The sequence below is a fragment of the Ictalurus punctatus genome, chromosome 2 (genome assembly GCF_001660625.3).
Source record: "Ictalurus punctatus breed USDA103 chromosome 2, Coco_2.0, whole genome shotgun sequence".
In the NCBI taxonomy this organism is placed as follows: domain Eukaryota; kingdom Metazoa; phylum Chordata; class Actinopteri; order Siluriformes; family Ictaluridae; genus Ictalurus; species Ictalurus punctatus.
Window position 1 is genome coordinate 23,532,147 of NC_030417.2, and position 23,641 is coordinate 23,555,787.

The 23,641-nt window shown below is 37.2% G+C and overlaps 1 protein-coding gene across 2 annotated transcripts in view; it reads left to right on the forward strand.

The window, feature by feature from the left end:
• prkcab (protein kinase C, alpha, b) overlaps window positions 1-23,641 on the forward strand; it is a 165,450-nt gene that overhangs the window by 111,943 nt on the left and 29,866 nt on the right. For both annotated transcript variants that reach the window (XM_017459435.3, XM_017459440.3), the window contains exons 4-8: window positions 305-416; window positions 1,915-2,043; window positions 13,041-13,197; window positions 13,320-13,454; window positions 19,976-20,069. In XM_017459435.3, the coding sequence (XP_017314924.1) occupies window positions 305-416; window positions 1,915-2,043; window positions 13,041-13,197; window positions 13,320-13,454; window positions 19,976-20,069 (627 nt within the window). The remainder of the gene's footprint in view (window positions 1-304; window positions 417-1,914; window positions 2,044-13,040; window positions 13,198-13,319; window positions 13,455-19,975; window positions 20,070-23,641) is intronic.

Consider the following 23,641-nt stretch of genomic DNA (forward strand, 5'->3'; position numbering starts at 1 on the left):
CCACATTGCTATTAAAAGGCAATGGACTGAGTTTAAGCTTGCGGACCTTGTTTTACTGTAGGAGTAAAGAGAAGGAGAAAATTTTCAATATTTTATGAAAGGATTCAGAAGGAGTTTCAGAATACTCCAGCAATGTTTCGACCACATGTCTGGTGGTATATCATGGTATATTGTTATACCAGTATACTGTTCCACCACTAGTTGACATTCCATTAGTAATCAACAAGAAAATGGAAAGCGCTATCGTGTATGTGTTGAATGTGGTGACAAAATAGCACTAAAACTTATTGCTTTGCCTTCACAGGATCCAAGAAGCAAGCACAAATTCAAGATTCATACCTACGGCAGCCCCACCTTCTGCGATCACTGTGGCTCGCTGCTCTATGGACTCCTCCACCAGGGGATGAAATGTGACAGTGAGTGTCTTTGAGCTACCATGTGAAACACCTCACACCATGTCTAAATCCTTAGACATTTGCAGCAGCAATAAGAGACCAGCAGTGTGGCCGTAGAAACTAAGCTATGTGTCTCTGCCTGTGATGGATGTGATATTCCAGCTCCAGTGTATAATGCCCAGGTTTCCATTGTGTACATTATCTACAGACTGCATCCTCCTCTATCAGCCCCTTTGGGTTATCTTTATTGTCTGCTGGCAGCCATCTGTTTTCATTTAAACCATCCAAGCATGCTGATATGCTTGCACAAATGTACACTTATGTATATCGACACACAAAGACTCATGTATTATTATTAAGTAGAAATCAACCGATTGTAGATATTACCAATACTGATAAGTAGGGCAGTACCTGCCGATAACCGTTTAATCAACTGATAGGTTTAAAATTGATACTGAATGTAAACATAACATTCAAAGTAAAATATTGCTGAACTTTATTACAAAAATAAACAGTACTGACAGTACAATGAAAATGTACTGGTTTTTTTTTTTTACAATGGAATAAATATATAAATATTAATGTATATTAAACTATTAATAAATATTAACGTAAATAAAAGATATACATTCATACTGAACCAAACAGAAACACTCCAAATAACAAATACAAATAGACATTAAAAAAAAAAAACACTTCAAATAACACAACAAAATTGGTCAGTGTTAGTTTTCATTTCGCCTCTAGAGGCCACTCTCATAACGTATAATGACTGCAGACCCTGCTCAGCTGCTCCACAATGTACGCAATCAGTGTGGGTTTTTGCAGATACCCGATAGTTCCAGCAATCGGTAATTGGTGTCGATTAATCCGCAAAACCCATCAATCGGTCAACCTCTATATATAAGTATTATATAAGTATTACTGTCTTCTGTCCTCTACGGCTTGTCCTCTTTACAGTAATCAGTAAGGGTGGTGCAAATATTATTGAATTCTCAATTCAAGGCAAATCACAGGTTTATATTAATTGAAGGAGTCTCCAGTGTCAGCATTTTGTAGCAGTCAGTTTCTGTATTTTTTCTCTTACTAACTTCAGGTGAAAGGGAAAAAGAGGGGTTGTTCTTTAATTAATGAAATAATATAATCACTAGTACATTGATGTGGTGTATGAGGAAAGGAACACTTCAGGGTGTGCTTTTGTAGGAAAATAAGATCTTTGTTGGGGAAACAGCACTCAGCTTTGCATTGTTTATTATTTTGGCCGTTGATTATTTTCAGCAAGCCCTGACATGTAGCCACCTGCAACTGTGTGGATTTATGTGTGTGGGTGTGGGTGTTTGTGTGTGTGTGTGTGGGTGTTTGTGTGTCTGTGTGCATGCGTGCATGCGTTTGTACATTTGTTCATTTGTACATTTGTTCCTCAACCAACTACCGTATACTGTAAGGATTTCTTCTTTCTTTACATTTTATTTATTGGACTCTTTCTCTCTCTCTGTCTCGCTCTCTCTCTGTCTCTCAGCATGTGACATGAATGTACATAAGCAGTGTGTGATGAATGTGCCAAGCCTGTGCGGAACAGACCACACCGAGCGCAGAGGACGCCTCTTTCTCAAGATTGAGGTCAGCGGAGACAAACTTCACGTGACAGGTGGGCATCCCACAATGCATCTGCAACTGTGAGTGTTAGTGGCAAAGGTCAGAGGACTTAGATTACTGTATGTCTTTTTGATTACACAGTGTCTAAACCTTGTGTAGTCTATGGCTGTTTCTATCAAGTTGTATAATTGTTCAACAAGGCCATACAGAAGCTGTAAAAAGAAAAAAAAAAGAGGAAAGTATGTATCAAGGTTTTAAAACAGCAGCTATATAAGTAAAATCAGAACTAGCAACATGGTAAATTTACATAAATATTACAGTGCAGTATGTATGATGTGATCCGATTAATTTAAACAAGAAATTCACATTCACCATCTCCACATTTCTGCTTTTGGAATATGTCATATCACAGCATTTCCCATCCTGCACTGCGGCCTACAAACATGGCCACCATGGACCGTAATTCCCCAAACACTCGCCTTCAGTCTAATCATGCACACCTGCATCCAATCTCACACACAATCACACCACACATGAAAGAGACTGTTTGAACACTAAGACTTTGCGAAGTATTACGTGTTTTTTTCCGTATACCAAGCTGTCGTTTAATCATGTTTTGTGTCCTAGTTTTAATCCTGTTCTTGTCCACGTTTCTCTATTCCTGTTTTGCCTAGTTTATGCCTGTTTGCCTATCGTCTGACCCATTGCCTGTTTTTTGACCACGCTATTGTCTCATGATTTGGAGTTGTCTGCCTGCCTCTCTTGTATAAGAACTCTTATCTGCACTTGCATCTGTCCTAACGTTCAGTTACGTGACAGTATAAATGCATCTCAGTGGCAGTCTTTTTTAACTATCAATTATTTATCTACTATTAATTGAAACTGCCCTTGCACAAGTCTTTAAAAAAAAGGAGATAAGATTCAGGTTCCCCGTGACCGTGTGTAGGATAAGCGGTACAGTAAATGGATGGAATTATGTCATTTAATAGATAATTCCTTCGTTCTTTATTCATTTGTTTACTGGGCGTGAGGTGGGCATACACGTGGAATGGGGGCGCCAGTCCATGCACACACACACACACACACACACACACACACACACACACACTCACACATGCAAGCACACAAGCACATTCATGCACTTATTAATACCTAGGGGCAATTTAGAGTAGCCAGTACATACTGTATTTTAGGGGAGGTGGGAGGAAACCGGAGAACCCAGAAGAAATCTACATGGACACACATAATGGTCCAAGAAAAAAATCCTGTGTTTTTTTCTCCTCATACAGATTGTTGCCTGATAATTTCTTGCCGTCTGTAAAAGATTCAGTTTTCAATTATTTAATCTTAATCTTAATCATAAATTAGCCAGGTGAAATCCCCCATATGGACCTTTTATCTGAGTCATGTGGCAGAGAGGATCTATGCTTTGTATTAAACTCACTCTTGCAGACTTCACCATCTGTTTTAAGGCCTCTTATCTCAAATCACTACTGCAGAAACATAACATGCAGTTTTAGGGGCACTGACACAGACACTGAAACAGATTTCCATCTGTCTTTATAGGACTGAGCTTGAGGACATACTTGGGCAGATGGGAAATGTTGTTCTGTGCTGCACATAAACCACTTGGTGTAAATAGTTCACAATGCACATAAATGACTGACTCTTATATCTCCAATGGTCGCTACAGATTAAAACGCACAAAAGTCCCAGCACTTTTTATAATGTCTGTGCGCATACAGTGTGTTTGTTTGTTTGTTTGTTTGTTTGTTTTTTGCAAACACAACATCAAGAAAGCCACTAAAGTTGGTGATGTTAGCATTTACATGAGGAAAGTCCTCTGTATTCAGCTTCACTCACCTTTCACAGCTGCTTAAGTCAATTTTCTGGATTCCCAATTTCTATTTATAAACTCACCTGCATGTACTTCAGGCCTCCAAAGTTTTTTGTGCTGGCTTTTGTGCCTGAGGAAGTGAAAAAGTGTCTGAGACAGACTTTTTCAATAACATCCAATTGGAGCCTAGTATACTGCCAACATATTATAGCAGGAACAGTATTAGTTGTAATTATCACATTAATCACAAATCAAATTTGGTTTAATTTAACAATTTCACTTTCGCCCTCGTTATTCATCAGCTTAACAAATAGCACTTGATCCAGCACATCCGATTATTCTAATGGTATCCACTACAAATACCATCAGCTAACTATTAAAACCATTAACATTACTGGTCATTAATCATATTCACTAGACATAACATACCACCCATACAAGGCAACAAATTACCAGTAGGGACCATTACAGTTCCCATTAAAACCAATACAATTCCCATTATAACCATTAAAACCATTACCAATTCTATGATTGTTTCTATTGTTTTTTCAGCAGGTCAGAAACATCTGACTCAATATTTCATGGCAACAGGTTATAAACAAATAAATAGACAGCTTCTACAGATAAAGGCAGTTTGCAGTGTAATGCCAGGGGTTTTTTGGGGGGGTGGGGGGTTCGTATACACTGATTTTACTCTGTACATATAAATCTTGCAGTGCCTTTCATTTTCGACTCATCTCTACTATAAATCATAATTAAGTCTGCATTATACGGCCTTTTAGCATTCCTTATTTAGCATTCTGTCTTATAACAAAGCAGCAAAAGATGCTAAAATGCCATTTAACTTATCTAACTGCCATATCTGTTCTGGGGTTCTGTGCCTTACCATAGAAACCGTTAATAGAAACCATTATTTTAGGGCAAGGAGATGAAAAATGTAGAGTAGAATCCTCCAAGTCGTCATCTCGCAATTTGTATGATTCTGACATGATGTGAAAGAGGTTAATACATGTGTATAGTGTGTGTATATCTCTGTGTGCTTAAGTACTTTTGTCTTTGAGGGCTTTAGGTTACAATGTAACACATGTTGGAGCTCCTACAAGCAGCAGGTGTCTTCTCTCTCTCTCTCTCTCACTCTCACTCTATCTCTCTCCAGTATCGATTGCCAGATGCTCAGCCCACCGGCATGTGTTATGTTACATGGCAGTTCCCACTAGGGTCACTGAGGGGCCATATTCAGGCCTAGCAAGCCTCCCCAGGTAGCAATCTTCATCCTGTTAAAGCTGCTCTCCATTCTCAGCAAAGTGGGTGATCTTTGAGTTCAGAGCTCTGAGTCAAAGTTGATTTAATTTGCTGAGCCAAGAATCTAGCAGCATGGCTGCACTACACACACAGAGCAAACAAAGTAAGGAGATTAGATTTCTGGAGCTAAACACAAGACACTGATACTCACTGAGTGGCACCAGCATCTTTTAGTGCACGTCCAGCTTTGGATGAATCCACAAATGTACAAGTTTGATATATTTTTTGTGTTAAAACAATATCACTGCTGAAAAATCATTAGGATGTGTCTGTGTTGAACATGGGAATACTCTGTGACCTTCTCTGCTCTGTTAGTAAACACTGGAAAAGATCCAGTCTATTTGAGTGACGTTTGGCAGTTGCATAATAATGCATCTGGAATTTATCAGTTTGTTTTTAGATAGATTTAGCCTTCCTTGCAGGGTCATAATCAAAAATATCAGTTCGCAGCAGGATTTGTGAAATCCATGTTAATGCACCATGGAGTGTTTTTTTTTGAGTATTCTCTTTATTTATTTATTTTTTGTTTGTTTGAAACAGAAAAAGAGATATTACAGATTGATGGGACCCCATGCACCAGCTTGTGGTTTCTTTTGTCTGACATATCTGATTCACACTCTGTTACAATAAGTCATACATATACTGCTATACTTGTAGAGAAAGTCATACTGTATCTTTACTGATATACTGGTACAGTAAGTCATAATTATACTGCTATACTGGTATAGTAAGTCATAATTATACTGCTATACTGGTATAATAAGGCATAATTATACTGGTATACTGGTATAGTAAGTCATATTTATACTGCTATACTGGTATAGTAAGTCATAATTATACTGGTACAGTGAGTTATAATTATACTGCTATACTGGCATCGTCACAACTCTACTGCTATACTGGTATAGTAAGTCATAATTATACTAATATAGTAAGTCATAATTATACCTGTACAGTAAGTCATAATTATACTGCTATACTGGTATAGTAAATCATAATTGTACTGCTATACTGGTACAGTAAGTCATAATTATACAGCTGTACTGGTATAGTAAGTCATAATTATACTGCTATACTGGTATAGTAAGTCACAACTCTACTGCTATACTGGTATAGTAAGTTATAATTATACTGCTATACTGGTACAGTAAGTCATAATTATACTGCTATACTGGTATAGTCACAACTCTACTGCTATACTGGTATAATAAGTCATAATTATACTAATATAGTAAGTCATAATTATACCTGTACAGTAAGTCATAATTATACTGCTATACTGGTATAGTAAATCATAATTGTACTGCTATACTGGTACAGTAAGTCATAATTATACCGCTGTACTGGTATAGTAAGTCATAATTATACTGCTATACTGGTATAGTAAGTCACAACTCTACTGCTATACTGGTATAGTAAGTTATAATTATACTGCTATACTGGTACAGTAAGTCATAATTATACTGCTATACTGGTATAGTCACAACTCTACTGCTATACTGGTATAATAAGTCATAATTATACTGCTATACTGGTATAGTAAGTCATAATTATACTGCTATACTGGTACAGTAAGTCTTAATTATACTGCTATACTGGTATAGTAAGTCATAATTATACTGGTACAGTAAGTTATAATTATACTGCTATACTGGTATAGTAAGTCATAATTGTACTGCTATACTGGTACAGTAAGTCATAATTATACTGCTATACTGGTATAGTCACAACTCTACTGCTATACTGGTATAATAAGTCATAATTATACTGCTATACTGGTATTGTAAGTCATAACTCTATTGCTATACTGGTATTGTAAGTCATAGCTCTACTGCTATACTGGTATTGTAAGTTATAACTATACCACTTTACCGGAATCTTAAGTCATAATTATACTGCTATACTTGTATAGTAAGTCATAACTCTACTGCTATACGAGTACACAACGATATAAGCATTTTATAATCATTTCAATACAGGTATAGAAGATCATAAAGATGTTGATATACTGATTTAGAGAAGTTATAACTGTATTGGTATAGTACATACTGTAATTACATATTGATCTACTGGTATAGAAAAGTTCCATAGTAATACATCTGCAATTTGTCAGTTTGTTTTCAGATTTAAACTTTCTTGAAAAAATCAGTTTGCAGGCAGAATTTGTGAAATCTGTGTTAATGCACCATGGAGTGGAGTTTGAGTATGCTCTTTATGCGCACTAATTATTTTCATTTTGGATTGAAACCGAAAAGAAGGTATGATAGAGTGAAGGCACCACATATTTTTGTGTTTTCTTTTGTCTAACCAGCCTGATTCATATCTCTGCAGATTGGCATACTATAGTTCTGGTAAATAAAGTCATGACTATGCTTCTTTACTTGTGTAGCAAATCATGGCTATGCTGCTGTACTGGTATAGAATGTCATGCCTATATTATTTTACTGGTATAGAAAATTATAACTATTCTACTATACTGTTGTAGAATATCATAACTATAGTGCTATATTGGTATAGAATATCATAACTATCCTGCTATACTAATATATTGACAGCTGAAATTATAACTAACAAGGTTTTGGGAGACAAGCGGACTTCATGGCGTTTTTTCTAAGAGACAAAGAAAACCTCAAATTTTAAATATTTCAGCTGTGTCCTATCAGCAAGATGCCATATTGTTATAATGTCACACTTCAGGGGTGTTTATAATAGGCAGATTTCACAGTTACAGTGCTAGTTGTTCCCTAACTTGAGTTACAGCTTATTAAAAAGTATTGTGTATTGTGTTATAGTGTCATGATATGCTTTTAACAGCTTTAGTCTGAAAAATAAGTTTTATTTAATCAACAGGAGACAAGGAAATGAAGAAATTACAGAAAAATGACAGTGAATTGGAGCATATAAAAGCAATTAAGCCTTTATTTCTCTCGTAGTGGATCTCAGTCTGATACTTAGGTACCTGTAAATAATTCAAGTAGTGGATGTATAAAGAGCTGACTTATTATACATGTACCTATACATGTTTCTTGCTTTTCTGAGACATTAAAATGATTATGTTAAACAAAGAATAAAATTGGTCACTAACATTAAATAGAGAACAGCGGAAACCTTTTCGTTCTCAGTAGTGTGCAGGACTTTGGAATGTGCAATTTTCTGTTCTACAGTTCTTTTGAAAGAAAGATGTTGGTCTCCCCCTCTTGGTTTTGAAGATCACTGCAAGGATTTTGTGTAACCTACTTTGAGTATGCTGTTATTATGTGCTTGTTAAACCTGCTTCCTACCAGTGCTCCATAATGTAAAACGTAAAAACACTACATTTTTTAATTCATTTGTATTTTTCAATCTATAATTTAAGAGATTGGAACCTAAATCCTGACCTTTTACACTTGTATTTAGGTCTTGGATATGGAGATACTGGCTTACATGTAGTCATAGAAAGTTGTAGTGTTTGCCTTTCAATCTTGAACATGTTTCCCTACTCATCTGAGGGCATTAACCTTTTTTTCATCCAAACTGACAGAAGACATATTATAGGCATAATATAGTTCCCATAAATGGTCTTCATGAGTGTGAGGCCTTTCAACCTGAATTGGCAAATTTCCATTATTAGACCTGACAGATTACTTAATTGGACATAAGTTGGCCTACCTGTTTCCTTTCAAAGGGAACTCAACGTTGCATGAGCTTTACTTTTCTCACCTCATTGCGAGTATGAGTCAGAGAGAGTTCAGGAAGTGTGTTACTCCTTGCTCCCATTTTATTACAGAGAGGGATGGACACACTTCAAGATGAAGCTGAGTCTGGGCATCCCGTCCAGTCTCTACAAGAGACTATTGGGGCTTATGGCAGCAGCAGCCAACGTCATACCATTGGGCCTATTGTACATGAGACTGTTTCAGTGGTGGCTGAAAACTTGTGGGTTTCATCCGAGGACGAAACCCCTGAGAGTAATCAGTGTCATGTGGTGATGCCTACATGCTCTAAGAATTTGGAGGTGTCCCCGGTTTCTAGCCTCGGGTCACACTCTCGGAGCGTCTCCTTATCGCAAGATGGTAATAACAGACCCTTACGGGCTGGGGCACTGTCTTAGACGGCCGTCCAGCTAATGGTCTCTGGAGTGGCCTTCATCTAAAGTGGCATATAAATTCCCTAGAAATGCAGGCCATATTCCTAGCACTAAAATTCTTTCTTCCTCAATTGAGAGGTCACCATGTGTTAGTTGATACAGACAATGCAGTGGTGGTCTCACATATCATTTACATTTACATTTATTTATTTAGCAGATGCTTTTATCCCAAATGACTTACAAATGAGAAAATCCAAAGAAAAGAATCAACCACCAGGGAGGTTTACATTCACACCCCCTATTCAGGCAGGTGCAGCTAATTCTTCTCTGGGCGAAGGGAAAGTTTTTATCAGTGAGTGCAATGTACATTCCAGGCAACTGGAATGTGGGAGCAGACATCCTGTCGTGGTGGAGTCTGCATAGTGGAAAAAGCGGAAGTGGATGTGTTCACCTCTGACGAGACAGCACACTGCCCGCTGTGGTTCGCCTTCACTCCTCCCACACCATTGGTTACGGATGCCATGGTACAAACGTGGCCAAGGTCACATCTGTACGCCTTTCCCCTGATTGCTCTGCTCCCACAAGTTTTAATGAGAGTTCGCCAAGACCATCTACATCTGCTGCTAGTAGCACCTTCTTGGTCGGCTCAAATATGGTTCTTGGAGATAAAATCCCTGTTAGATGGCACTCCCTCAGAGACTCCCATTTGAAGGGATCTACTGTTTCAAGCGATGGATTGATTTATCACCCTAGGCAGGAACTATGGAAACTGTGGGTCTTGCCCCTGAAGGGCACCAACTTATAGATTCTGGTCTCTCAACCAAGGTTGTAGAGACCATGCTGAACCATCTACGAGGAAATTGAATGCGCTCAAGTGGCAACTTTTTGTCCCATGGTATGAGGAACATCAGTTAGACCCCGTAAACTATGCAGTAGCTACAGTCTTACATGGACGTTTGTCAGCACGGTTGGCTTCTTCTAGAATTAGGGTCTACGTGGCTGCCATAGTCCGCCCCTATTGCTGGAGCCTCTATGGGGCAACATCCTCTAACATCGAGGTTTATGCATGTTGTCAGGCAGCTGAGGCCCATCTGCAGACCACGCATACCTTCCTGGGACCTTTTTGTGATCCTGAAAGGTCTGTCAGTGTCTTTCATTGACTCTCAGGCTCAGACCTTTTTGAACAGGCCAAAATCTCATTATGACAGAGTGGGTATACTCATTCCCACAGCATAAGCTCACACAATGTTGAGTTCTTTTTGAAAGGTAACGTCTGGGTTATGCATGTAACCCTATTCCCTGAGAAGGGAATGGGACGTTGTGTAGCTTTGTCATACTGGGACATGCCTGTGAATTGCATCTTCACTTCAAATAATAGAGGCTGATGACGGGGTTTACAGGCGGCGTTTTTATAATCACACAACACACGAAATGCCATGTCACCTGACCACAGCAGCCATATAAATAGGTGTGGTTTCACACAGACTTCAGATAACAGTCAGGCGCGAGGATGCCTCCCACAGCGTAAGCTCACGCAATGTCTCGTTCCCTTCTCAGGGAACAGGGTTACATAACCCAGATGTTTCTAACCAATCTACCTGTTTCCTACCTACTTCTTACCAATCTACCTGTTTCCTACCTGTTTCTTAACAATCTACCTGTTTCTAACCAGTCTACCTGTTTCCTACCCACTTCTTACCAATCTACCTGTTTCCTACATGTTTCTTACCAATCTACCTGTTTCTAACCAGTCTACCTGTTTCCTACCCACTTCTTACCAATCTACCTGTTTCCTACCTGTTTTTTACCAATCTACCTGTTTCTAACCAGTCTACCTGTTTCCTACCCACTTCTTACCAATCTACCTGTTTCCTACATGTTTCTTACCAATCTACCTGTTTCTAACCAGTCTACCTGTTTCCTACCCACTTCTTACCAATCTACCTGTTTCCTACCTGTTTCTTACCAATCTACCTCTTTCTAACCAGTCTACCTGTTTCTAAACAACCTATAGTACCTGTTTCCTACCTGTTTATAAACCAAAAGGTAATAATAACTAATCCCCTTTAATTCACCAGCATGACTCCCTCAGACAACGAGAATGTTAGTCATTCTCTGCTTAGTTAAGGATCCCCCTTGACCCTGAGTGATAAATTCCCATTATCACCATGGTATTAACCTGATGAACTGCACAAATCAACCGTGACACTTACAAGGGAGTTAGGTAGTTTCCTGCTGTTGATGTGCTGCCATTCTTTCATTGGTGTTTTTTTAAGCATAAGGCTAATGCACATTGCTTTTTAATAAAACATATTTACATTGATACAGTTGTAGAACTGTCCTTTCAGCAGACAGGAAAAAAAGTCTTCTACATATTACACTAGGTGAACCTGACCTGAAGGAAAGACCAAAATATTTATAGTGTTGGTAGACAGGGACTTAGATCTTAGCTCAGAAGCATCTTAAGATCTGGTGGTCATGTATGGTAAAATACTTTGCATGATATAGTAAGCTTGGGGGGACACCTTAACATGCTGGATTCTTACCAAGCATATGAGACTAATAATCGCACAAAAAATAAATGAATATTAAAAACAATAGTATTAATTATAATGGATGAAACTACAGCTGTCTTAATATGTATGGTACAAATAAATAAAGAAAAATATTTACAAACCGATAACATTAATTATTTTTTTACAGGCTACTGTTGCAAAATTCGATAAAGTAATGGATCTAATTTAAAAGAAATAAACTCATCCAAGTGGTCAGGTCCAGGAGCAGTCAGAATTGGCTGATGACCCAGTTGGTCATTCTTTATAATAGAATTCATCTGTGTGCTGTCTGATACAAGGTCATTTTTTTTTCTCCGTCATATTTGATTCATACTGAATGGAATGAGGTGTGTGTGTGTGTGTGTGTGTGTGTGTGTGTGTGTGTGTGTGTGCTTTCTGAGGTCATCTCATTAACACTACTGGTGAAAAAAGACTCAAACCATTCAGATCAAACCATTCACACATACAGGCACACACAGACACCCACACACCCACACGCACATATACACACACACACACACACCATGCTTTATCTGAATCTCTCCAATGCCCATTGCTTGATCAAGGTTACCATGGAGACGCAATTTGTTAAGGTTACCATGCCACAGTGCAGCGCTAGACATTTGGCTTTTGTCAGTTTGTTTGTTTGATCATCGCTTTCTGCACATGTCTGTTTTCAGCATGTGGATTTATACTTATTGGCAACATACTGATTACAACAATGTCAGAACCTCTTATACTGTTTTCTACACTGTTCAGTTTGTTCCATAGTGAGTGAATGTGTGTGTACCTGTGTGATTGTGCCCTGCGATGGGTTGGGGTGTCCCTCACCTTGTGCCCCAAGTGTAGAATAAGTGGCATGGAAAAATGGATGGAGGGATGGATAGATATAAGCATTGGCACTTTTTTTTTCCTGGTGTATCTTGTTGACGGTATTTGAATTTTAGAGTTGGAGTTTGCTGCTGAAGATTTTTAATTGGCCATTATAAAGGATTTGTCCATTTGTCAGCCACTGTGTATCAATTTGCACAAAACATGCACACAAATACTCAACAAGTATTTTCTTAGCATTTCAATAAAGTCTGGATTCTCTTGAGTCTCTTCCACACATTGTGCCAGCTAAATTTAACAACATGAATAAATGTGGCTTAATTGAAGAAAACATCAAAAAGAGATTAAGAACAAAATAAGACCAACATAAGAACAAAATAAAAAAGAATAAGTTGTCAGGTATTTCAACAACTGTTAATAAAACTGCATCAGTCTGCTTATGCTTGGTTCACACACAGTTGGTGAGGCCAGAAACCTGATTCCCATGGACCCTAATGGCCTCTCAGACCCATATGTGAAGCTGAAGCTGATCCCTGACCCCAAGAATGAGACCAAACAGAAGACACGGACGATCCGCTCTTCTCTCAACCCCACATGGAATGAGTCCTTCACCTTGTGAGTCTGATGTATAGATTTGGGTGTTAGAGGTCTGACAGTTACGATAAAATGTTGATCCTATTATATTGTGTGTGTGTGTGTGTGTGTGTGTGTGTGTGTGTGTGTGTGTGTGTGTTTAGTAAGCTAAAGGCCACAGATAAAGAAAGGCGGCTGTCAGTAGAGGTGTGGGACTGGGACAGAACCACCAGGAATGATTTCATGGGCTCCATGTCGTTTGGCGTCTCAGAACTGTTCAAGGCACCAGTGTGTGGCTGGTAAGTTTGCTTTTCCTTATTTGTATAATCTCACTTATTATATAACATATAATAGCAACCATATAATCATACTAGCCCATAAACAGTGTGTGCTCTTCAACACAACCTTCTCCAGGATTGCCAGACAGCTACTACTGAACCCTTGAGCAAGGCACCCTGTCTGTTCTTGTTGGGTTGTATTGGGTTGTATCCCATCAGGTTGACCATGCTGCACTTGTTTTTTCCATTTCAAAACTGAAAGTGCACTTCCTGAGTGGTACATCTAAGTGTTCCAAGCTTTCACCATATCACCGTTAGTTTGAGTTTGAATGTCAGTGATGTGTCAGCCGTCCATTTCCTGTAGTACAAGGGTGCATTCTTTCCATTTAGTCTATTTTCTCAGTCTGACTCAGAGTGAAACTTACCTTTGGCCCAATTTGGTTGCACACATTTAAAACAAAACAAAACAAAAAAAACTATTAAAAAGACATAAATTAATAAGAAGAAGATGAAGAAAAATCAACTGCCACCAGGCCCGGATTAACACAGTGTAGTGCCCTAGGGTGAACACTTGAAGTACCCCCCTATTCCCACGTTACATGTAAAACAATAAATAATAATTAAAAAAAAAAAAAAAAGACTATAAAGACCATAGATTTACATGAACTTATTGCTAATGTACAGGCTCACCACACGTACTACAGAAAAATGTAAGACCCAACCAAAAAAACCTGGCACCATACATAGACATGTGCCTACAAATGGCATCCTATCCCTTACACTGATGCTCAAATCTGAATGCAACTCACATGCCAATGCAACATGTCATGTTAAGTATCATTATTTCTTCATAAATGGCCTGTATTAGGACTATATGTAAAACCATTAAAGAGTATGTCTAAAAAAACATTGCACACATGTACCAAATAAGCTAAGCTTAGGAAAGATAGTTGCAAGCAACATATCATCAGCTGAATTCAGCACCACAGAGATGCACAGCAGCGAAACACTTTACACGCATCAATAACTGAGCAACCAGTTAAAAGAAAAAACCTTCCACAAATACCAAAATCGACAACACAGTTGTCGTCACATATTTTCCCAGAAATAATAGTAAATAAGCCTGACCCTTTAGCAGAACATCTTCTTTCTTGACTCGGTCCATGCAAAGTCATTAATGAAATCCTCAGTTTTTTTCTAACTCAGAAGAAAAAACCCCGCGTTTGTGGGCACATTGTGAATGGTGGCTATGTGCCTTGATAGTTTATCTTTTTTTTGTTTGTTCGCTTATCAGATTTATTTTGTGGACTCGACAAACAGTGCTAACTGTTAATATTGTATCTGTATGCATCTCTTCCATTGTCTGGTGCATCAGGGCACCCGCCCAATCCCAAATATGGATAATTCGGCCTTGACTGCCACCTACAAAATGTTCACTTCCTGCAGTTGGATCAAACTGCACTCGTAGTGCATGAAAGTATACCACCTATTGCAGGATGTCTCAGACTTCTGTCTGTTTTCACACCTGCTCAAACAAACCTCACTGCTCCTCAGTGCACTATGCTCTATTTAAACAGAATAAATACTGCCCTGCTCTGTTGCCTTTTCCCTTGACTAACAGATAAACTCTATTCAGTCATCAGCCCACACTGATCTTTCCTCTTAAACTCATACACCGCAATGCTTTCAGAGGTCCACACTGTAATTTTATCAGTCCACATAACTATCATTGTCATCATTGCTCCTTCTTCTGGAGCCAACATATGTCTGTGCAATCTGTAGAGTTGATGCTTATAGCTTGTGACATTTGTTTAGGACTCCTAAATAAAGTAGAGTGGGTCGCCTGAGAAGCTTTGATATAGAGGAACTGTACTAAGTATCAAGGTTTTCCTGTTCTCAGAATACTTATTTAAACTCATGAAATCCTGAATAATGAAAATAAGTGATTCAGGTGTTTTGGACTTTTGAATCTTTGAAGGTCAGTACCTCCTCTGAACTGGAGGTGAGATGGTTGTGATGAAAAAATTAATAGAATATAACAAAAATAGGATTTATTGCTAAATTTATATCACTAATCAAAATGTTTTGCAACTAAATAACACTAAATGCCACCTTGGCATTATGCTCAGATTATTTTCCAACATCTACTACATTTGTGTACTTTTCAATACTACTACTACTACTACTAATAATAATAATAATAATAATAATAATAATAATAATAATAATCTCAAACCTGTCTCAAACCTGGAAAATGGGTCAGACAGTCTATTAGCTATAATTATTATATATTAACATTAACTCAGGGATAGATAAACATGAAAAACCATCATGTGCCATCATTAATACTCACAGCCCACTGACAATATCTCTTAGTACTCCTTGTCAGTCAGATTTTACTACGAACTAACCTATAACACAAAAGCGAAAGCTAGCTAAATACCTAGCTAACTAGCATTGAAAAGCTTAATGGATATTAATTACTATATAACCTCTGATGTTTTTTTAATCTACAACAGCCTAGGTATCTCTTTCCTAACTAGCTTGCTTGTTGTTGGAATGGAATGTTGAATTTGATTAAAACATGAACGTCATTGATAAACCTAGTAATTAACAGCGTAATCTAAATGAATGTTCAAATCGAGTTACATTGTCTATTTGTTTCAGAGGAAATGTATTTACTTGTTTGTCGTCCTTCTCTCAGTAAACTTAAACTTAATAAATATAATGTTATTTTAATTGCATCTTTGCCCCTGCAGAGAAGTTGTGTAAGATTTTTCACTTTTATTAGATTTAATCATCTGAAGGAATATTTAGGCTCCTAGTCTCTCATGGGCCTTGACTATGACTAGGTTGCCATGACGACTGGAAGTGCAAAGAAGGGTTTAACTCTGCAAGTCATTATAAAAACAGGCCCTACTTATCTCTGAAGCTTCTGTACAAGATTGTTTATGAGCTAAAAGGCTGCAACCTTTATGTCTGGCACCACGATATAATAATGAGATAGAACGTCAGATGGAGAATTGTTACATGTTGGAGTTACTGTGAAGTTTTAATAAATAAATAAAAATATTTTCTCCTGATTTCCCTGCCATGTATTGAACCTTATTCAGATAAAGGTGTCTACCTAATTCCTTAAACAGTCCCTGCAGGATTTCGCGATTTTGCAATCACAGAAATTAAAGCAAAATCAAACAAATGCAGCAATATTCTGAGGAGCTTGCAATTCTTTAACATTACTGAAGATTTCTTTTCTGCTGATTTTGGCCCAAGACGTGTGTAACAAACTTTAAAGTCGGGCAAGGAAGAGGCGGGAACCGGCTGAACATAAAGTTTTTAAACGGAACGTAAACGTAACATAAAACACAAACATAACACAAAGTGCATGGGCGTCTCTGTCTCCCCCGGCACGTCCAGCTGCTCCTTTATCTCTCTCTCTCCCACCGATTAGCCTAATCAGTGCCAGGTGTGTGTCCTCACAGCCTGGCCACTCCCTCCTCCTCATCACAACGTGGCATGCGCATTCAGTCAAAGCCCTCTTCGATTCATGTGCGATGAATACAGCTAAAAGGTCTCATTTACCAACAAACATCAAGTAGTTTTCCACAAAAAAAGCACAAAAATCTCCGCAAATTTTGAAAAGGCTTCAGCAAAATGAAGCATGTTTTGCCACAGCAGTCACATAAAACTCTTCGAAATCCTGTACGGACTACTTAACACCATTTACCAGCTGTCTCTCAATCATCTCATCTTTATATTTCGGATAATATAATCATTAATTTATTTTTCCACAATCCTTTAATTATATCTGTGCTCATTACTAACTCATCTTCCCATCACTTTGACTCTGCTCACCTTTCCCCTTAAGGTTAATCTCTACTCCAGTTACTTATACTGTATGTGTCTTACCGTACATCTTTCTGTCACTCAGCCTTAAAAATTCTAATGTTACACTTATTTCTGGGCTGACATTTCACCCTCAAACAACATTACACTTATCAACAAGGCAGAAAATATTGATCATGGTGATTTTTTTCATAACCTGGTTTCTATAATTGTTGTCAATGTGTCTGTACCTCTGGATTTTAATACATCAAAATGCGATAATATTGAAAGTGCTCTAAGCATTCACCAAATCATCAATAGAGTGAGTTTGAATGCCAGTCTGGTGTGCAAGGCTGCTTTCTTACTACTTTGCTTAGTCTGAATCATACTTTATGTGTACTTTTTCCAATTTGGTTGTACATATTGAAACATCTGTGAACATCTCTGAAGCTTTAATAAAAACAATAATTTCCCCTAATTTAACAGTTAATGCACAGAAAGGAAGGCTTTTGATTAATGCACCCACATTAGCCAAAGTTTTCTATTTTCACTACAAGGAACCACTTTTTCTAAGAGAGTAGGGTTTAGCCAGTCCCCAGCCAGTCATCCAAGGAGTACCTCAATGATCAGTTCTAGATTCCTTCCTTTTCCTTAGCAATGTCATTGTCAGCCATGCTTTCAGCTGCTTTGTCAATGACACATCACTCACAGATTCTTTTATCCAGAGTAACTTAGAGTTGAGCTGGGCAGATGAGGGTTAAAGGCCTTCCTCATAGACCCAATAGTGGCAGCTTGGTGGGATTGGGGATCAAACTCACAGCCTTCCAGTGCAGTAGTTCAGAGTCCTAACCACTGAGCCACCACTTTATAAGCACGACTTCCACCACTATTAGTGCACCTCTGGCATTTAAAGCAAGCATCCTGAAGCTAAAACTGGTTTTACAATAATATTCTGACATTGAAGCACAAACAAGACTGGCATTTTACTTATTCATCTAGAATTTCTTACATCTACTGTAGATTGTCCGAATGTTCAATACAGACAGCATGTTTGTTGAACCTATTCAAGTTGCAAGAAATCTTGCTCTTGTATTGAATTTATATCTTATATTTGAACTTCATAAAGCCACTGTAAGCAACGTTGGTGGTCTTCTTAACTTCTGTCAGATGTAGACCAGCACTATACTTGCTTCTAGCATCAGTATGGAGATTCAATCATATACACATTATGCAAACAAGGCTTTTGGGTTGTTTTAGTACATCCTTAGCCACATGGGTATGTTGGTTATCTCAGTATAGCTGTACAGGCTTTAACACACCAGTGATTAAAGTCCTAATCTGTTTTAATGACCCGGCACTGGTATAACAACTCCACTCTAAGAGAACACTTTAGCTTGCTAATGTGCTCTTATGAAGGACCAAGTCAAGTGTGTGTGCTTGAGGGGTTTCTGCACCAGGTTTGTGTTTGTGTATGTGTTAATGCACACCATATGCCAGTAGAAAAGGAAAGAGTCATGTTTGTGTGTACTTGTGCATGTGTGTGTGAGAGAGAGAGCGAGAGAAATAAAAAGAGTATTCCGTGGCAGAGAAAAATCGCTTTTTATTACTGATCGCTGTATGTATTATAAAATTACATGTATTACTGAAATACATTTTATTACTGATCACTCCCTAATGCTAAGTGATATGAATAACAAAGTTCACAGTTCAGTTGGACCATATTTATTAGATGTACTTTGAAATACATATGAGGGGCAAGAGAGGACCCTTTTTGTTTTGTAGCACTTTCTATGAAGCATAGAAGTTTGTAATTAGGTAAAAGTGCTTAGTAAATCTTTGTACATAAGACAATACATAAAAAACCAAAGAATCATAATTAATCTATTCATCATACTGAATTACGAGATAATCTTTTTATTTGTAATTTTTATTTTAGTGAAGGTTGTTACGTAATAACCATACCATGCCATTGGTTCATAGTACAACCACAATATGATGCAGTATAATTGCAATATTGCAATGCATTTATGCATATCTTACCTCTCTTTTCAAAATAAATATTAAAGGTGCGTTTAATTATGCACAGGCTGTTATTATGCATAATGGTAGGGCACTGAGCCACATGGTATTATGATGAATGATAAAAATAATGAATGGTATTATGATGAATGATAGTACTCATTGCCCACAGCATAGTAATGCTCCATAAGAATAAGAAATACAAATAAAGGGATATACTGTATATTCATATTTTGGAGTGACGCTAATGATTACTGATCTAAGCCGGAATTCTAGGACCAGAATGTTCAATTTCATATATAACCAAGTGCACTTAACCTATAGCATTTTCTATCATTTCTCCCAATGTACTTACTGTATACATCAAACATTACAAGGAGATTTGTAAATACAATTGTAGCTCAGTGGTTAAGGTTCTGTTTTAAGGTTCAAATACCAGAATAAAAAAAAAAAATCTGCTTTTGAGCCCTACTTAGTATCCCTTACCTACTCATCTGAATGTTTGTGTTGTGGATTATACTCATTTGTAAGTTTCTTTGGATAAACATATTTGATATACACCATATGAATTACTGTAAATGAAATGCTAAAAGATGAACCCAGCTTCTCTCTCTCTCTCTCTCTCTCTCTCTCTCTCTCTCTCTCTCTCTCTCTCTCTCTCTCTCTCTCTCTCTCTCTCTCTCTCTGTGTGTTCACAGGTACAAGATGCTGAACCAGGAGGAAGGTGAATACTACAATGTACCGATTCCAGAAGTAGATGACATTAACTTAGAATTCAGGCATAAGTTTGAGGTGAGAGCAGCTTTACTCCAAATAACCGAAGTCTGTAATACTAATGTAATTTTTGTGGTGTAGGCATTTGGTCTTTTCACAGCTCTGGACAGAACTGAGCTCACTTGAATGATTTTGCATGATTGAATGGGAACAATAAAACAGAGACTAAAAAGAGTTCTGGAGAAACTACTGTAGTTCTGGAGTTCAATACTTCAAATTTGTAGTAGAAAATCTTCAGTGGGAAGCTAAGATAACATAACATTAAGTTTTCCATGTAAACCAGGACCAAAAGTCAGTTTGCACACTTTATGATGCTTGGAAGTTTGTTTTGTACATTCTGCATTTTAATATAACTGTCATATAGGTCATTTTAAGGGTTGTGTGATACCATTTATTATTTTCCAATAACAGCATGTCTTTAACTGTTTTATCCCTTTCATTATGTGGTGTTAGTAGTCAGACAGACAGAACATAATATAACCAAACAGTATTTGAGTTTACAGAATGATGTGTTTGGGCACGACTCAAAAAGCCACTTTGCAATTGTCTCAGAATTTTGATACTGTAAATTTGAAGTAAATGGCTCTGTTCTAAGGTAGTACCGTACAATACTAAGGTACAACTTGTCCACATTGTAAAAATAAATAAATAGATAAATAAATAAATAAATAAAACACAGATGCCAGTAAAGTACTGTAAACTGTACATTAAACAAATGTAAAGGATATTTACAGTAAAGTACTATAATACCTTATATTGCAGCACATAGTAACACATAATCTAGCACATTTGTTCATTTGGCTGATGCTTTAAAATAAAAAAAACAAATAACTTTCACAGCTAACTCTGATGAAGGTGTTGAGTTATAGATTAGAAGGTCATGTGTTCAAATCCAAAAAACCACCAAAATGCTATGGTTGGGTCCTTAATCAAGACCTTTAACCCTCAGCTCAGTTGTATCCTACATCAAAGTTGTTGGGTTTTTTTTTTAAGCATCAGCCAAATAAGCAAATGTACAGGATTATGTTATTTTATACTATGTAAGATATTACAAATAAGTTTGGAAGTTGGCTTCTGTAAATGTTACAGCAATTTTACAGTCGTTTTAGTACCTACAATTTACAGTAGATTTTCTACGGTGCAGCTTTGATTGACAGTTAATGAACCTAAGTACCAAGCTGTCTTTTCAACCACAGAAGATTGTGTAACATGGAAAACATGGACCCTGTATAAATTTCTTTTGGTTTGTTTGTTTTGGCATAATCTGTTTTCCTGCAGATGCCAAATTGCAAATCTACTCCCTAGGTCACCATGGCGACTGTAGTTTTGGCAAGATTGTTGATGCAGGCATTGGCAGAGTCGAGAGCTACAGTGCCAATGTGACCTGAGTGGTCACTGCACATGCTCACATGGTGCTGGCATTAGTCAGTGATGCTGGAGAGGTTTTACTGTTACAACATGAGTCTCCATTTTCCTCTTCTCTGTTCTCTCCAATTCTACAATAGCTATCATAAATCTAAAACAAATTATTTACTCGAGCTGGTATGGACTCCACATGTTTGTGCAAAATCTTATGATCCATATGAGATGAAATCCATCAGAGTGTCATTTGAATACGTGCTTCGATAGAAATGATTAGGCACGAGGAAAACCTGACCCTTTGTAAAAAGCAGTTAACATGAACAATATAAAAAACCTGCTTATATTTAAATAGGGACCTAGAAATAGTGCAGAATATTAATAATATTCCAGATATGGAATATTGAATATTCCAGATATTGAACATTTACTTTCTTTGTTTTATATATTTTAAAATTCTAAAATCTTCTGTTTATTTATTATGAAGTGAAGCAGTAAATATGAGTTAATTATTTGAACTAATATTTTGGATTGTCCTGCATTAAACTCAGAGTTAACATTATATACTGCACACTGCATCTGTGCTATTAATACAGACAACATAAAAATACTAACTGCAGTCAGCCCCAGAATTATTGGCACCCTAAGTACGTTCTAAAAAAAAATCCCTTTGCCAAGATAACAGCACTGAGTTACAACCCCAATTCTGAAAAAGATTGGAAAAAGACAGTATGGAAAATGCAAAAAAACAACAAAAAAAGGAGTTATTTGAAAATTCACTTCACATGTACTATATTGAAAACACACTATTTGATGTTTTACTTTGTGAGTTTAATTTATTTTTGAAAATATACACTAATTTCAAATGTGATGACTGCCACACACTCCAAAAAAGTTGGGACAGTCGACTGTTTACCACTGTGTAACATCACTTTTTCTTTTAATAACACTTATTAAGCTTTTGGGCACTGAGTGAAGACACCAGTTGGTTAAGTTTAGCAAGCGGAATTTTCCCCCATTCATTCATTATGCATTTCTTGTATGCATGTGCTTGTAATCTGGGCAGAATGTGGTTTGGCGTTGTCCTGCTGGAAAATGCAGGGATGTCCCTGGAAAAGACAACATCTGGATGGCAACATATGTTGCACCAAAATGTGTACATATATTTCTGCATTAATGGTTCCATTGTATGGCAAGTGCTTTTGTCCTGTACAAAAACACCTCACAGGAAATTGTAATATTGTTATTACAATGTGTTAATACTCTCTTTCCATGTCCAATGTGTCATTGACGTCTCTGAGGTGCAAGCACATCACTGAATACACTCTCATTACCATGGAAACAAGACCTGGCAAAGGATGTGTTAGCAATGTAATGTTGACAGAGCTGACATGAAGTTGTTCTGATGAAGCCAAGCTTAATTTTTTTTCTGGAATGTTATCAACTGCACAGCATTTATCATACATCTGTCACCAGCATAAAATCCCTTACAGGATGTATGAATTGGATTGGTTTCTGTATCTTCTAGCAAAAAATAAATAAAAATACCTCAGTGCCTAAAGGTCTGGCAGTTTTCAAGGTGTTCTGCAGTGTTTGACTGAAATGCGAGTTCTGAAAGAGGAAATATCCTGCAAGAGGATCTGTGCAACAAAACGTGGATATCCAATGCCTCATTGCTCTATTAAAGGACAAAATATTTATCTCAGAGCCCGTGAATAGTAATAATGCAATACACTGCAAATGTACAAGCATTCAAATGAAAAAGTACAATTTATTAATATCCCATTACTTATAGACCTATATCTTTATATATAACATTTACATGTATATTCGATATCATAGTGGATTCCATGTACTATGTATAATGAATACTATTCATATACTGACAGTATAAACTGGGCAAGTTAAATGCACAGAGAAGCATAATATCACGTAGCATAATCAGTCATGTAGCTACAAAACAACTGAAAAAAATATGCAGTATAAGCTGTAATTTTAAGTTCATATGTAACTATGAACTTATATTTTAATATCATATTATTAAAAAATCCACAAAAAATCAGCAACTTCATTACTAGAGATGATGTTGACAGAAATTATGTGCACTGCAACCAAAAAATAAATAAACCAACACTACTTTCTCCCCATTTCTTGATTATTCTATTTTTTAAATGTCTGTTTGACTTTATTTCTGTGTAAACAGGGTGCTCAGAGTGCAAATGTGGATGTTC